Source organism: Canis aureus, chromosome 11, assembly GCF_053574225.1.
Source record: "Canis aureus isolate CA01 chromosome 11, VMU_Caureus_v.1.0, whole genome shotgun sequence".
Taxonomy (NCBI): domain Eukaryota; kingdom Metazoa; phylum Chordata; class Mammalia; order Carnivora; family Canidae; genus Canis; species Canis aureus.
This window is the reverse complement of record NC_135621.1, coordinates 30,718,299-30,735,209: the sequence shown is the minus strand read 5'-3', so window position 1 is coordinate 30,735,209 and position 16,911 is coordinate 30,718,299. Positions and strand designations below refer to the sequence as shown.

The 16,911-nt window shown below is 54.3% G+C and overlaps 1 protein-coding gene and 1 long non-coding RNA gene across 4 annotated transcripts; one reads left to right on the top strand and one right to left on the bottom strand.

The window, feature by feature from the left end:
- Positions 1–1,610: 1,610 nt before the first annotated feature.
- On the bottom strand, positions 1,611–14,585 carry TXN2 (thioredoxin 2). Of its 2 annotated transcripts, XM_077914657.1 has the most exons (5): positions 14,429–14,585; positions 13,409–13,662; positions 11,333–11,456; positions 2,334–2,452; positions 1,611–1,848 (listed from the first exon to the last, which is right to left on the bottom strand). In XM_077914657.1, exons 2-4 carry the CDS (start codon positions 13,660–13,662, stop codon positions 2,339–2,341), a joined length of 492 nt encoding a protein of 163 aa, XP_077770783.1. In that variant the 5' UTR covers positions 14,429–14,585; the 3' UTR covers positions 1,611–1,848; positions 2,334–2,338. The 2 variants fall into 2 exon arrangements, with proteins under 2 accessions (XP_077770783.1, XP_077770781.1); XM_077914655.1 differs by having other exon boundaries at positions 1,611–2,452.
- A 176-nt stretch (positions 14,586–14,761) lies between these two features.
- Positions 14,762–16,124, top strand: LOC144323795 (uncharacterized). Of its 2 annotated transcripts, none has more exons than XR_013389134.1 (2): positions 14,762–15,690; positions 15,936–16,124. It is a non-coding gene; the product is annotated as an uncharacterized LOC144323795 (long non-coding RNA). The 2 variants fall into 2 exon arrangements; XR_013389133.1 differs by having other exon boundaries at positions 14,762–15,696.
- Positions 16,125–16,911: the final 787 nt, after the last annotated feature.

The window sequence follows — 16,911 nt, the reverse complement described above, 5'->3', positions numbered from 1 at the left end:
CATGACCTTGGGTAAGTCCATTTCTCTGAACCGGTTTTTTCACTTGTCATATGGAAATAAGACTTGCCTCATAAGAGAGGAATTAAATGAGGTAATTTTGTGTAGAAAGTGCTTGGCAAAGGGCACCTTTTAAGGAGCGGCGGCGGCGGGTACCTTGGCAGGACCCGGGCTCGGCGTCACAGCACCGTGACCCTGAACTCTGGCCCACCCCTTACATGCAGGGCGTCTCTGGAAGACACTCAACGTCCGCATCAGCGTCTCTTCGGTCAGGCGAGCCGCCACCGCCTGCTGTGCTGGCCAGCTGTCGGCCTAAGATCGCACGTATGTTTTGTACCACGAGGAAGAGGTGCAGGGACGGCCAGCCTGCCTGGCCTCGGACCCCCGCCCAGCCGCCTGTGCTCCGTGATCTTGCGCGAGGTCCTCAACCTCTGAGAGGGTCTCACGTATAAAAGGGAAGGATGGTGAGGATGCTGACCTTGTGTGGCTGCTGTGGGGTCGGGTGCCTCGAGAGGCCTGGCACCCACTTAGTGCCCTCGGAGAGCTGGCTGCTGTTGCCCATCCTCCCAGAGCTCTCGGCCTCCCTCTAATGACAGCTGCTGGTTCATCTCCCCTCCGTATGCCTGTGACGGGTCCTGGGTCAGAGGTCTTTCAGGGGCTGCTCTGAGGCAGCCCCACTCCCCACAGCAGCCTTCCCGAGGCGGTGCTGGGGTGGACCCCTCAAAGACCCAGGTATGACACAGGCACTTTTTTTTTTTAAAATATTTTTTGTATATTTATTTATGATAGTCACACACACAGAGAGAGAGAGAGAGGCAGAGACCCAGGCAGAGGGAGAAGCAGGCTCCATGCACCGGGAGCCCGATGTGGGATTCAATCCCAGGTCTCCAGGATCGCGCCCTGGGCCAAAGGCAGGCGCCAAACCACTGCGCCACCCAGGGATCCCGACACAGGCACTTTTAATAGGAACATGAGAGTGACTGAGGGCAACGCACCCGGGAGTAGACACGGCACCCCAAGGCTGAGGGCAAGGGTGCCAGGATACCCCTGCTGTCAAACACCTGTGGTCCCTAGGAAGCTGGCACCTCGGCCCCACGAGGGAGATGGGGGTAGGCTCTCTTGGCTGGCAGGCCTGGTATCTTCCTCCTTGGGCCCCAGGGGAGCTGGGAACAAGGTGGGACAGAGCCTGGCTCCGAGGCTGAGGGTTCCTAGGGCACACACAGGAAACACAGCCCAGCCCCTAGGGGGCCTGGCTCCCACAGGAGTGGCCGTGTGCCTACTGCCTGGTGGAGAAGGAAGCCCCAGAGGTACCAGAGGGATCAGCTGGAGGAGCCCAGGCTTCAGAGGCAACCATACCTGGGTACAAGCCCCGGCTCTGCACTGCACAAGCCTCAGTGTCCCTATCTGCATAAAGGGAACAAGCATCCTCTTGCCCTGCTTGCACATGAAGGTGGTGCCCGGACAGCGGCGACCGTGACAACAGCATCAGTAACAGGAGCGGCTGGTCGAGGGCAAGAGGGTGGCAGAGCCAGAGGACGCAGGGCCAGCAGCCCAGCAGCCTGGGGAGGGGTCGCCCCTCATGCTTCCAGAGCCCAGACAGAACGGAAGCCGCCAACAGTGCAAACCCTAGCTTTATTGGTCCAGGTTGTTCACAGTGAGGCTTCCCAGGGACAGGGGTCTGGGGACACCCCCCTCCCCCTGCCCGTGTGTTCTCTGCCCTGGCACCTGGGAAGAAGGAAGGGACGTGGCTCTGGGGGGTGGTGGCTACAGGGTAATTTAGCGTGGGGCCCAGGGTCTGTTCTTCAGAGGAGGAGGTAGAAGGGATCACATAAAGTTCTTTATTACAGACCTACAAAAAATGAGAGAATTATATATTACTCTCCCTTGTTTGGGTTTCTTTTTCCTTCTTTCTTTTTACAAAACAGCAGCAGGAAAGAAAAATGCAGGAGACAGATGGGCCAGGCACCAGGGTGCAGATCAGAAGGGACCAGGGCGACGTGGACCGAGCTGTCACCCGGCACGGGGCACTGTGGGCTGGCCTGGGGCTCTCTCCAGCATCCTGGGAGGACAGAGACAAGCCCTAGTGGGAGCAGACAAGACAGTGGGTAGGAGATGGCTGTCCCCAGGTCAGTGGCAGCACCATTCCCCGGGTAGCCACCCTGGAGGTCAGCCGGGCACCCATGTTTGGGGGCCTGGTCTCCAAAGCACGGGCCCATGGGGGCCGGGCAAAAGGGAGGAGGCAGGAAGGGCCAACACGGAAGGGCTCAGAGTTCTCACGGGGCCCCTCCTCGAACTGCAGGGGCCCTGGTGGGCAAGGGCAGCCAGGCCTCTTCCCTGCTTGTCAGCCAATCAGCTTCTTCAGGAAGGCCTCCAGCTGGTCCTCGTCCTTGATACCCACGAATTTGTCCACCACGTCCCCATTCTTGATGGCCAGCACAGTGGGCACAGCGGACACCTGGGGGAGGAGATGGAGGGAGACCATGTTACCTGGAGGTGAACTGTTCTCATCGGCCATTCCCCAGCCGTCGTGGGGAAGGCTGGTGGTTTCTGCAGGGCAGTGACTGGCCGAGCGGCAGGCAGGGCCTGTTCCCTTGGTGCAGGGGTGCTGCAGGGCCTGGAGGCCCGCCCACTGGAAAGACTTTTCCACTGTGGGCTCCTGGCGGTCCCCTTCCTCCCCGAACCGCAGGACTGACTCACTGGCCCAGTGGTTTGGCTGCAGTGACAGGAGGGATGAAAATAGCCCACACAGCTGCAGGCCAGGGCTGGGGGCAGGGAGCAGCTACGGGGCCAAGAGAAGCTCCCCAAGGGGCAGCCCAGCCTGGGTGGGGATAGGGGGGTAGCCCGGAGACGTGAGAGCCTGAGTCCTGGCTCTGCTCCCGGCCTCGGCACCCTCTTCTGTAAAATGGGGGTGACAGGATCTCCCTTGAGGACATCCTTGAGGGTTTAGGACAGAGATGAAAGATTCGTATGTAGAGCTGAGCGGCGAGGAGCCCAGGCTCTGGCAGTGGCTGACCCCAGCGTCTGCCACTGGCTCACGCTGAGCTGCTCCAGGCAGGCCCCGTCAGCACGGTCTCTGTGTTCCCATCAGCAAAATGGAGCTGCTGGCAGCACTTACACCAGGTCTGGGGCTGCATGAGCATGGCGAGCAGAGTCTAACATGTGCCCTGCACCTGGCAGGGCCCTCAAGTGTCAGGACCTGGCAGAGGGCCCAGTGTGCAGGAGCCCCCGGCAAGTGGTGGCTACGGGGAGCACGTCAGGAGCTTCTAACACAGGCCCCATGTGAGCCACATGAGCTCGTGGCCGTTGAATGGCCAGCAGGGTCCAGAAACTCAGTGACTCATGCTGGACGGTGTGGGATGAAGGCCTCGGCCATGTAGGAGCTGAGGTTTATTTATTAGGGGGATGGAGGCAGCATTCTTGGCCTATGAAGCATGTTCTCAAGTTCCCTCAGGGGACCCGTACGGATTCCATGGCATGTAATGAGGCCCACTGCCCACTCTGGCATCAAGCATTTTCTGTGCCCTGGGCTCCCTGCCTGACATTTGTAGACATTTTTTTTTTTTTAAAAGGGTAAACAGAACAAGATAAACATTCTTTTCTTACACATGTTAACTACAAAGTAACAACAGCAATTTACACAAACATCTCAAGTCTTCACCAATTCCGAGTACTGTCCTGCCCATGAGTCATCCTGGGAAGCCAGACTTAGGAGTCAGGATGTTCAAACTGTGCCCAGGTCAGTTACAAAAGGAGCTGTGGGCCTGACAGGCCGCTCTCACACCTCAGCTGGGTGCCACCCACCAGGTGGCAGGCCCTGCCCTCCTCCCCTCCTCCCCTCACCGGCTCTGGGTGTTCTCAGGCTCTTGCAGGGAGTGTCCTGGGGCTGATGCAGGTGGTAACTGACACACTTCTCAGAGGGAAGATGCAGGCAGACCCATCTGGCAGGGGCCTGACCGTGGGTGCTGCTGCTTGTGGCCCTACCACTAGCTCCTGCCCTCGTTGTCCATGGCTGTAACACAAGAGGTGGCAGGAACTGCAAAGGTCCAGCATGTGGCTCACCCTGTCTCCGGGCACAGGCCAGGACCCAGAGTTGTGTATTTATTTGTTTTTTCAAGATTTTTTTGGGGGGGGGACGCCTGGGTGGCTCAGTGGTTGAGCGTCTGCCTTTGGCTCAGGGTCCCACATCAGGCTCTCTAAGTGGAGCCCGTTTCTCCCTCTGCCTGTGTCTCTGGCTTTCTCTGTATCTCTCATGAATAAATAAATACATAAATAAAATCTTAAAAAAAAAAAAAGATCTTTTTCCCAAGTAATCTCTACACCCAACCTGGGGCTTGAACTTACAACCTGAGATCAAGGGTCACACACTGGGGGTGTGCCTGGGTGGCTCAGTTGGCTGGGGGTCTGCCTTTGGCTCGGGTCATGATCCTGGGTCCTGGGATTGAGCCCCGTGTCCAGCTCCCTGCTCGGCAGGGAGTCTGTTTCTCCCTCTCCTCCCCACTTGTGCTCTATCCTTCTCTCTCATATAAATAAATAAAATCTTTTAAAATAAGGGATCCCTGGGTGGCGCAGCGGTTTAGCGCCTGCCTTTGGCCCAGGGCGCGATCCTGGAGACCCGGGATCGAATCCCACATCGGGCTCCCGGTGCATGGAGCCTGCTTCTCCCTCTGCCTGTGTCTCTGCCTCTCTCTCTCTGTGTGACTATCATAAATAAATAAAAATTTTAAAAAAATTGTAAAAAAAATCTTTTAAAATAAGAGTCACGCACTCGGAATGGGCCAGCCCGGCTCCCCAGCTGTGTTCTTATGCGCCCTCTAGTGGCCTGTGATGGCAGCTAGGGCACCTCAAATCCAGCCCCTCAACTCGGGGACAAGGTGCAATCACTAACTGGATCTTACCCAGGCCCGTTTCTTCAACTGATATAAAAACTATGTCGTATATATGAGAAGCGGTCTAACTGTTTTTGCGTGTCCTCTAAGTAGGACTATGCTCGCAGTGGACTCCATTTTCAGACCAGACCAGCTCTGTCACGATCACGTTTGTGTAAACTCATGTGTGTGTAGGCGTGCACACGCGCGCGCGCACACACACACAAACACACACACGGCCACACTGCAGTCAGACGTACAGCAAACTCTCCAAGGTCTAGTCATGACTGACCAAGGGCATTCTTTGAAGTGTCAGTCTAAATCAGACGAGTACACACAGCAACAGGCTGGCCAGAAGCTGGTTTTCCAGGCCACTGCTGTAGTACCCGGGGTGGGACTGGACCGACCTCCCTCCCGGCAAGGAGGAGGATGTGGCTTTGCCGATCCTGTGTTTGGCTCACAAATCTGGAGGGGCTGGTGCTTGTAAACACTGCCTTAAATGGAAGTGCACAGGTCCCTGGCGCATTCCTCTGGAATGTGATCTGAGTGTGAGGGGGCCGTGGTGGAGCAAGAATGCTGCTTCCCTCTGAACTCTAGCAGCACCAAGGGGACTGAGTGGCTGGAGGAAAGGTGAACAGACATGTTAGGATGCGCTGCTTCTCCTGCTCTGTGACGCCACCTGGAGCCTTCGAGGCTGAACCTGAGACCCTGAGAAATCAGGGCGGGATGAGTGTGTGTGTGTGGTTGGTTCCCACTAACTGGCAGCTCTCGGGCCGCACTGCCACTGAGCTCGATGGTCCTGCTCAGTCCTCCCCTTCTGTGAGGGCCTACCGAGGGACAGACACAGTGACAGTTGTCACAGCAGGCTGGCAACCTCCTCAGCTAAGTGCAGAGCTGACGCGAAGGAAAAGATCACTGTCGGCCAGGCTGCTAGACCGGGGGTTCCTCAAGTGTCAGGGGTGACACTAACCACTTGCATCCTCTACTTCATGAATTCTCACCTCAAGGTGGGGCTTTCAACATGAGAAGACGGAGGTACAAAAGCTGAGTGACTAAGTGACAGAGCTGTGGTCTGACACAGGATCCGTCTGGCCCGGCTGTCCGTGACGTCTAACTGCCACACGCTGGCCTCAGAGCTACTGAGTCCCAGCAGGGCGAGGAAGCCCACGTAGGGAAACACGGGAAGGCTGACTCCACGCTTCTAATGAGAAGCCTCTGGACACAGGAGGATTCTTGGAGAAAGTTATGAGTATGATTATTACTTTTTTTAGGATTTTCTTTTTTGAAGTAATCTCCACACCCAATGAGGGGCTTGAACTCACAACCCCAAAATCAAGAGTTGCATGTGCCACTAACTGAACCAGCCAGGCACCCCAGGAAATAATTATTTAAAAAAATCAAATAATGGGGCACCTGTGTGGCTTGGTTAGTTAAGTGTCTGACTCTTGATCTCTGCTCAGGTCTTGATCTCAGGGTCAGGAGTTCAAGTCCCTTGCTGCGTTCCGTGCTTGGCACGGAGTCTACTTAAATAAACAAACAAAAAAATCAAATCCAACTATATGACATTCTGGAAAAGGCAAAACTATGGAGACAGTAGGAAGATCAGTGGTTGCCAGGGGCCCAAGGGGAGGAGGGAGGGAAAAGGTGGGGCACAGGGGATTTTTAAGATGGTGAAACTCTTCTGTACAAAACCGTAACGGTGGATGCATGTCACTGTACGTTTGTCCAAACCCACGAGATGGACACCAGCAGGTGTGAACCCTTGCACGCCCCCAGAAGGCTAGCATAGGACTTTGAAACTTTTGCATCTTGATGTTTGGTTCCAAACTGCTGGCAGTGGTCACAGAGAAGATTGTAGAGAAGCAGAATCCTGGGCTCTTCCTAGACCTACTGAATCATCCATCATCTGTTTTTAAGCAACATCCCAGATCATATGCATGATTGTGAAGCACTGATTTAGAATACTTTCAAAATAGGGGGATATAGTAATGATTGAATACAATACTTTCTAGCACCAAAACATAATTATTCAATGAAATGTCTATGAGGTTAGATGAAACACTAAGAGGAAAAAAATTCAAATAAAAGCTTAAACCACTTCCCCCAAATCCTGACAGTGATTGTGTTGGGATGGCAAGATGACAGGTGACGTTTCCCCCTTATTACTTATTACCTGGCTGTTTTTCTAACGTTTTTTAAAGGCCTTCTATATATGAGGAAAAAGTAAAAGCATAACAGCTCCAAGCGTCAAGTCCAAAAAAGCCCCAGAGGAAAGCATAAAGGCTCAAAGGTCCACATCTGGATCTGCTCTTTGCCCCCAGTAGCTGTCAGGGTCTGAACGATCAGGGAATGCCCGGCCATTCAGTGGGGACGAAGAGATGAGAGAGGAGAGAGCTTTTCATTTGGCCAAGCCAAGGCAGTGTGCAAATGGGGGTGGGGTGGGGGACACTGAAACCCTGAGGCCCCCAGCCTTTCCCTTCCTTCTCCTTTGGGAGACAGTGGAGTCCTAGGGTGGATGACGAGCTGAAGCAGAAGTGTGGTACAAGGGGAATGTGTGTGAGGAGGGAGACTCACCCAGAGGGTGTGTGCCTGGCTTGGGGGAGGTGTTCTGGAAACCTCAGGTAGAGGCACCAAATTCCTTGAATACAACTTAAAGCAGTTTCTCCCACATGTTCACCCAACACTTGGAAAAGGAGGAAGCTGTCTCAGGAGATACTAGGGATCTCTCAACTCAAACATCTCCTTCAGGCTCTCTTCCAAAAGTACAGGTGTGAAGGAAGGAAAGGGCTGGGGGAGGGGGTCAGGAAAACCCTTGCTGGAGGTCCTTAAGCACAGCAGTGACATCCGCCCGGGGCTTGGCAAAACAAGGGGGCTGGGACCAGGTGACGTGGGCCCAGCTGTCCTGAGGTCCTGTGTGACTGACACACTATCTGGACTGCAGAGCACGGAAGGAGGGAGCCAATCCTGTAACACACGCTCTCCAGGCCTCATCACAGGACCTCGGTGGCCAGCCCAACATCACCAGGCTCCCTAGAATGCAGGTGGGGATGATCTTGGGAACCTTATCACCAGTGTGACCACTGTTGGAGGGAACTGGGTTCTTCTTGCCATCTGCACCGGCTAACCACAGATCCTGGAATATGGCTGGGGCTCACGGCGTGTCCACTGAGAGTCCCACTGGCTGAGGCTGACTGCTGTGCTGGCAGGAATTGGCCTAAGACACCTTATGCCTGCCAGTTACCCCGGGGATGTCCTAGCCGCTCCAGCCCTAAGCTCCGCCTCGTGGCCCCTGTGGGCCTTGGACAAGTAGGACAAAGGGAGGAGCATCTGAGTGGCCAGTAATTGCCCCCACCCCCCGAAAGATCGGCAGGAGATCTTTAAAAAAACACCTCGGGACACCCAGCTGGCTCAGTCAGTAGGGCATACAGTTCTTGATCCTGGGTCTGTGAGTTTGAGCCCCACACTGGGGGTATAGTTTACTTAACACAACAACATCAAGTGATCCCTCCCCGACAAGCCCTTGTAAGCAGCCCTGAGTCACTCAGTGCCACGGATAGTCTTCTTTCGGCAACACCCCTCTCCCAAATGCAGTGGTCACCAGCGGCTTTGCCTCTGGCTGGGGCAGCCTGATGTTCGGGTGGGTGATCACTCCCACTCCAGTGCAACAGGCAGCCAGCCTATTCTCACCCTCGCCCCTCGGGGGCTGGCTGGAGGTGGCACCTCCACTTGAGCTGGTCTCATGAGAGCCGAGCCTGGACTTATAAATCCTGACAAGGGAACAGGCCCCCTCTTTCGGTCACTGGAAGGAAGGAGGGATGAAGGTTCACGCTGGCCGGGTCCAAGTACCTCAAGAGAACCAGAAATCTGGATTTTGACATGAAATCTCTGTTATAAACATTAACAGCTGGTTCAGTATTTAAAAAAGAACCCAAGTTAGATCAAATGTGCCAGGGAGCCAGATCTGGCGACGGGACACTAGGCATGACCCCGGCTCTGTAATAACAGTATCCTCAGCATGGCTGTCCAGACCCCTTCCCCTCGGTCTGTGGCCGACTGTCACCCCCTGTGCTCTCACTCCCTCCTCAGCTTTCCACGCTGGCTACTGGCCACAGTGCACTTCTCCCCTTTCTCCGGCTGTTCTGGTCTCCAAAGCTGGAGGGTATCCCCAATACTCCATGCATCCCCTGCTCCGGGCACACATGCACTGCTATTCTATGAGCAAATCGGGTTCACTTTGACCACAGGGCCTTTGCATTGGTATCTGCTCTGCCTGGGTTGTTCTTTTTTTTTTTTTTTTTTTAAAGATTTTATTTATTTATTCATAGACACAGAGAGAGAGAAGCAGAGACACAGACAGAGGGAGAAGCAGGCTCCACACAGGGAACCTGATGCGGGACTCGATCCCGGGTCTCCAGGATCACACCCCAGGCTGCAGGTGGTGCCAAACCGCTGAGCCACCAGGGCTGCCCCCCACCCCTTTAAAGAGATTTTACCTATTTATTCATAGACACAGAGAAACAGAGGCAGAGACACAGACAGAGGGAGATGGATTGTTCTTCCAAAGTGCTGCCTGGGTCATTTCCTTACTCCCTTCAGGTCTTTGCTCAGATGTCAGGCTTCTCAAGGAGACCGTCCCAAGCCTGCTTTTATTTTTTAATTTACTTATTTTTATTTATGTATTTTTAAACTAAAGCTCTACATTCAACATGGCACGTGAACTCACAACCCCGAGATTAACGGTCACATGCGCCACTGAACCAGCTAGGTGTCCCTGCCACACCCACCCTTTTAAAAATGAAACCCTCCCCAGCCCCATGGTTAGCCCCATCTCCTTTTCCTGACTTATTTTTTCCCCATAGTTTTTTTTTTTTTTTTTTTAAGATTTTATTTATTTATTCATGAGAGACACACAGAGAGGGGCAGAAGCAGGTTCCCTGCGGGACTAGATCCCAGGACCTTGGGATCATGACCTGAGCAGAAGGCAGATGCTCAGCCACTGAGCCACCCAGGTGCTCCTTTCCCATTGTTCTTGTTATCTAAAGCAGGCATCAGTGAACCATGGCCCATGGGCCAAACTGAGCCTGCTGCCTATTTGTGTGAATAAAGTTTTATTTGCACACAACTATGCCCCTTTGTTTATATACTGTCTCTGGCTGTTTCTTCCTTCCTTCTCTCTCTTCCCCCTTTCTTCCGTCCCTCTCCCTCATTCTTTATTTATTTTTATTTTTAAAAAATTTTATTTATTTATTCATGAGAGACAAAGAGAGAGGCAGAGACAGGCAGAGGGAGAAGCAGGCTCCATGCAGGGAGCCGGACATGGGACTCAATCCGGGAACCCCAGGATCAGGCCCTGGGCTGAAGGCGGTGCTAAACCGCTGTGGCACCGGGGCTGCCCCTTCCGTTTTTTTAAGGAAAAAAAAAAAAAAAAGAAAAAGATCTTTACTTATTTATTTGAAAGAGAGAAAGAAAGAGAAAGAGTGCACAAGTAAGCAGATCACGGAGACGGGGAGGGAGGAGCAGACTCCCCGCCCGATGCAGGGCTCAATCCCAAGACCCTGGGATCATGACCCGAGCCAAAGGCAGACAGACATCCAACCAACTGAGCCACCCAGGCACCTCGGTCTCTGGCTATTTTCAATGGCAGCTGAGTACGTGCAGTGGAGACCAATGCCCTGTAAAGCCTCAAGTATGTTCCACCTGGTCCTTTAGAGAAAAAGTGTGCCGACCACCCATCAAAAATACTAGAATGCAGGCTCCATGAAGGCAGGGATTTTCTCAGCCTCGTTCACTGCCTTATCAACAACCAAGTAACAGCACCTGGTATTTAAGAGAAAACACACCTGCTGAATGAACACACCCCCCAACCAAACACACGAGACTCCCTCCTGTCTCAGTGTGTGCCGTGCTCTTGGCGTTGCTTCTCCATGCATCCTCCGTGGCCCCACTCAGAGGTCCCCCTAATGGGAAGCATTTCCCTTGCACCCCAACAATCAGTGTCTTCTTCCTTTGTGCACCTCTGCTCTCAGCACTTCTCACCATACAGTGAAACGATCTACCTGTTGTTCTCTTGCTAGACTGAGAGTGCCTGACACAAGGAGTTCATCTTTGTTGTGCCAGAATCATGAATGCCTGGCACATGGCAGGGCTCCCACACAACTGCCAAATGAATATGTGCATGGATGAATATATGAACGAAGGAATGCATCAATGTCCCAAGCCTTAGAGAATAAGCTGGTGTTTTGGATCATACATTCCACTTCCTAAAGGTGGTGAAGAGACATAAGCAGCTCAGAGGACCAATATAGTCACACCTGCAAAGTGCTCTGAACTCCTGAAAGCTCCAGAAAAAAACTGAGACATCCCTTATTGGCTACCTGGTGGTCCCCAAGACATGTCCCGCACCAGCTATCCCAGGGTCACAAGCACCCCCAACACCAGCTGCACAGCGGCAGTTCCCCGCTGATTCATACCTCATATTCCAGGGCGAGGTCTGTGTGGTCATCAATATCCACCTTGGCCATCACCACTTTCCCATGCTGCTTGGCCACCACCTTCTCTAACCTGGGCCCCAGGATCTTGCACGGGCCACACCACCTCAGAAGGGGAGAAAGGAAGCATCTCGTCACAAGAGTGCTCAGCAATCCATCTTCTGTCTCCCTAGAACCTTCCTTTGACCCACATCTTTCTGAGGGGCATTTTGTCCTTGTCAGCTCTGTTTACAACCTTTGAATATTAACCTGTAACGTTGACATGCCCAATGATAAAGCCAGAACTCTGCAGCAGGGGGATTTTCAAAGGTCCCAGGCTTCTAAAACACAAGTCCTCATTGGAAGACGCTGATAAAGGTTATTTCAGCACGCGTAAGAGAAATACACCACCGCACAGAAAAATATGAAAGTTGAAGTTAAAAGGTTTGGGTTCCAAAAGGGACTCCTCACCAACCAGCTGACTGTTCTAGAGTCTCAGTTTCCTCTTTTGAATAAATGAGATTATGTCTCTCAAAGCAGTGATGAGGCTGTGGAGTTATTTCAGACAACCTCATGGACCCAGAACTACAGGGAGAAGCCAGTGCCAGGGGGAGTCTACAACATGCTCGTCGCTATGCTGGGATCTTCTCACCTTTTACTGCCCAGAACCCTCAACCCCACAAAGGAAAACACCTTCCTAAGAAATGAAGGATCCTACAAGTTAAGGAACTCATGGCAAGGTCCCAGAGCTGGTTAGAGGCTGGTGTTGCGTTCCAAATGTCTTCTTTCATCACTGGGTTATCCTGTGTCCTCCCCCAGGCCCTGGGTCAGCTGTTAGCACTGCACCGATCACAGGTGCTCCCCTCTGGGTGGTGAGCCCTGTGAGGACAGGTGGTATGGATAGTGCCGGGCACTGAATGAACAAACTCACATCTTACTTTGTCAGAGAAGAAAATGAGGCATAATCCCATTTATCATTCATTTTGGAAGTCCTCTCTGGAGTGCTCACTATACCAGGATGGGAGAAGGCTCTGCCTGCCATGAACCCCCGGCCCATGATGGTTATTTTAGTCTCAGCCTTTAAAACGCTTTACATTCAGAGATTTCAATTAATGAACTCACAAATTTGCAACACCTCATCTCCTATTATAAGTGAAGAAAGGGAGGCATGAGGACATCAATGGCCAGCCCAAGGCAACATGGTGAGTGAGAGAAAGAACAGGAAAGAAAGCAAAACAATCTGTCAGAGATTTGCCCAGAAGGCCTCCCAACGTCTAACCCAGGCTACACCAGGATGCCTCAATCTGAGGGGTTTGTCCAAGTTCTTTTGTAGCTAGGTGGCTAGTCGGGACCCAAAGTCCAGAAATGAAAAAGGCCAAGCTAACAATCAGGTGGCTATAAGCATTGAACTACCCCTACAACAAACTTACATACAGCACTGAAAAGAAAACCCTGCCCATCCCCTGCGTGCTTGGGCACCACTGTGGTGCCACTGATAACTTTTTGCCAGCCCTTCCCAGTTTTGGTGGCAAGATGTTAAAAATCAACTCATCCGCAGGGTCAGGAACTGGTATACACCCAAAGCCAGAAAATGAGATAGTTAGTCCTATTTTTCTTGCTTTGGTCCAAGCTGAAGGGGGACTCTCAGCCATTTGGGCAGCAAGACACAGAACATGAGTGTTTCTCAGCTTGCTCCAGTGACAGTGAGCTCTAAAGACTGTTGACTGGTCTGTGTCCTATCAGACTACACTCCATCTCTGAGAGCCAGGACTGGGTCTTACCCGTCTTTGTAATGAGACTATGCACGTGAAGCATCAGACGTGGGACTGAGACATGACAGCTACTCAATAAATCACTTTTTTTTTTTTAAGATTTAATTGTTTATTCATGAGAGACAAAGACAGAAGCAGAGACACAGGCAGAGGGAGAAGCAGGCTCCTCACAGGGAGACTCCATCCCAGGACCTAGGATCACGACCTGAGCCGAAGGCGGATGCTCAACCACTGAGCCACCCAGGTGTCCCTACTCAAATTCCTGAACAAGTAGCACCACGTTCTTCTGCTGACCCCCAGGACTCACTGTGCATGGAAGTCCACAACCACTGGTGTTTCGCTGTTGACAACTCGGTCTTGAAAGTCAGGTCCATCCTGGATGTTGAAGGTCGTTGTGCAGACTCTGGTGGTGTATATTGACCGGGCTTGGGTGGGTGTTGCTGTCAGGTGACCAGGGCTGCACGGCAGGGCCCTGCAGGTGAGAGGTGCCCATCGACCCTGAGGGGGCTTCCTGGAGATGACGGAGGCCAGGAACCTCCTCAGGAGAAGTCGCTGAGCCATCTGTGAGGGGGAAAGGCAGAAAGTTCGGGAAGCCAATTCACCAGGAAAAGAAAGGTTATTTGGGTGGTCCTGGGGGGAGAGGGGCGCCTCAGGATTTCCGGGCCTGAACAAAAATGCCAAGAAATGACATATAAGATTTTGAGAGTAGAGGTTAAGCGAAGCATCAGAATCAAAAAGCAGAAGCAATCCTACACCAGGACAGGAACACTGGGCTGGCAATCAAAAAGCAGTCGGGATATGGACGGGACTGGATCAGAAGGGAGGGCGGGAGCTCCGCTGGTGGAGCCCCTGCTGGGGCAAGGGCAGCCGCGCCCTCCCGCGCCCGCGCGCCCGTCCCCCGGGGTCACCCGCGGGCAGCCGGGCCCTACCCCGGCGACGAGCCCGGGCTGCGCGCGCAACCAACCCAACTACTAAAGGAGCGTCAACACTGGAACCCAAGGCCGTCTGCAACTCTCTATCACTCGTTTAGGAGGCCTTCTAACGGGAAATTAAGGGGAAAGGGGGTTGTCCAAGGATCAGGAGAGGAATCGCAACAGCTCGAGGGGAACGAAGGGGCTCGGCAACAGGAGGGAGTGTGGGGTCCTAAAAACCAAGGGACGTGTCTGACGGACGGAGTCCGACGCCACCGGGGATCCCGGCTCCGCGGGGGGCAGGTCCCCCCGCCGCCCGGGGCCTCCGCCCGCTCGGCCGCCGGCCAGCGGAGGAGAAGGCCCGGAGCGTGTCTCCGCCGCGACACCGCCTCGAGCCACCCCCACGAGCCTCCTACCTCCCTGCAGCCCGAGCGGAGGGATGCACTCACTGCCCGGCCCTCCCCGCCAGTCAAGGGCACGCCCTTCGTCACTTCCGGGGGGAGGGCCTTTCTAACGTCACTTCCGGGGACAGGCAACCCGGAACGCTTCTCTCCGCAGCTTGAGGGGTGGCTTGGATTTCCCACCAATGGGGATGGCGGGAGACGGCACAGCGGAAGGGGTGGAGCCTCAGTTAGGGACCGGAAGACGGGCTTCTGGTGGGGGAGGGGAAGAGAAAACGGAAGAGGAGGCGGGTTCACAGGGGGAAGGACCGGAAGAAGGGGCGGGCCCTCGGGCGCCCGGAAGAGGGGTGGCCCTCGGGGGCGGGGCCGGAAAAGGCGGGCGGGTCCTAGAGGAGGGTCCGGAAGAGGGGGCGGGGGAGGAGTCCACGAGCGGAAGGGGCGGGAGGGGGCGTGGCTCCGGGCGCTGCAGCTCCTGGGCCGCCCCCCTCTGCCTCGGTGCCCTCCGGAAACTGGAGGAGCCGAGGACCCCCGCCCCGTTCCGGGGAAGGCAGGCTCGGTTCCGGAGGCGGAGTGCTGGCTGCGGGCTAAAGACCCCGAGGAAGGAGGATGCTCCGGCACGACCCCGAGGTTTCGGGCAGCCGCCCTGGCGGGGGCCCTGGCGGGGGCCCTGGCGGGGCCGCTGTGCCCAGTCGGTGACCTGGCCAGCTGGGCTTGCCTCCAGCCGGTCTCTGGGAGTCGCTGGGGCCCGGGTCTGTCCAGGGGGCCAGGCGGTGGCGGTGGTGCGGGGAGGGCCACGCGGCCCCGGGGACTCGCTGCGGCCCCGCCTTCCCCGCACCCGCCGTCGCTGCGGTGGACCCCGCCGGACCCCGACATCGCCACCCCGCGAGGCCTCGCCGATCTAGGACCATCACTGCCTTTTCCTTCCCTGACTGCTTAACCCGAACTGCCTTTGCGGGGGCGCCCGGTGGCTCGGGCGGCTAGGGTCGGCCTGGGGCTCAGGGCACGATCTCAGGGTCCTGGGGTCGAGTCCCGCCTCCGGCTTCCTGCCCGGCCCGGAGTCCAGTCCGCTTCCCTGCCTGTGCTCTGGCAAAAAGAAATAAGAACTTTAAAAAGAGGAAGAAGAGATGCCTTTTTTCTCTCTCCGCTTGGTGGAACACCTACTCATCATCACTTCTTTGAGCAGCGTTACTTGCCTCCTCGTTTTAGGGCTTTGTTCCTGACTCTCGCGTATCCGTCCTTGGTGCCATCTCTTCCCCCAGACCACAGGCTTCCTGACAGTAGGAGTTCGTGGCTCTTACTTGACTCCCCGAGCCCCGCAATCTGATACAGTGCCTGGCTCACAGGGGATGTTCCCGAGAAGCTTAGTAAACAGAATCTCAGGGAAAGGTTTACAGAAAGGTTACGGACTTGTCCAAAGTCAGGGGGCAGGAGAATAGGCAGAGCCCCGTCTCACACCTCCAGTGGGAACCCCTTAGAGCTCCAGGGTTTGCTTAAATGTCTCTCCTGTCCCTGAATGTTGCAGTTGCTGCGACGGCTGGAAGGGGATTCCGTGTACTCTCCATGGGAGAAAATGCCACCAGATGCCGGACGAGCATCATCTTTGGAGACCCTTCCCTGAGCCTCCTTGAGCGGGAGAGATGCTCTTCTCCAAGCTTCCCTAGCCCCTGTGCACCTTATCAATCATCACACTCAACACGCTGCGGTTACTGTCTTTGTTTCCACTGTCTTTATTACTAATATTTAAAAAAAATGTTAAGAAAAAAAATGGGGGTATCTGGCTGGCTCAGTCGGAGAAGCATGTGACTCTTGATCTCAGGGTTGTGAGCTCAAGCTTCGTGTTGGGTGTAGAGATTACTTTAACATAAAAATGAAAAATCTAGGGATCCCTGGGTGGCGCAGCGGTTTGGCGCCTGCCTTTGGCCCGGGGCGCGATCCTGGAGACCCGGGATCGAATCCCACGTCGGGCTCCCGGTGCATGGAGCCTGCTTCTCCCTCTGCCTGTGTCTCTGCCTCTCTCTCTCTCTCTGTGTGACTATCAAATAAAAAGAATAAAAAAAAATGAAAAATCTAGGGGTCCTGGGGTGGCCCAGTCGGTTAACTGTCTGCCTTTGCCTCAGGTCATGATCTCAGGGTCCTGGGATTGAGCCCTGTGTGGGGCTCTCTGCTCAGCAGGGAGTCTGCTTGTCCCTCTGCTTCTCCCCCCACTCACGCTCATACTCTCTTTCTCAAATAATTAAAATCTTTTAAAAAAAAATGAAAACTCTAAAAAACAAAGAAACCTAACTCATTCTCAGTTTTCCAACAGCTCTCATCCTTCCCTCTGGCACACACAACTCCTGACCTGTTTTCTCAGGGCCAGTTCATAACTGAACCTGTTCACTGGGTCCCTCCCCTGCTTATCTCAGGGCCTGGTGCCGTAGTAGGTGCTCGGCGATTATTTGTACCACAAGCAGAGAGCAGGAGCATGAATCACATCTCCTTATCCCAAATCCCATTTT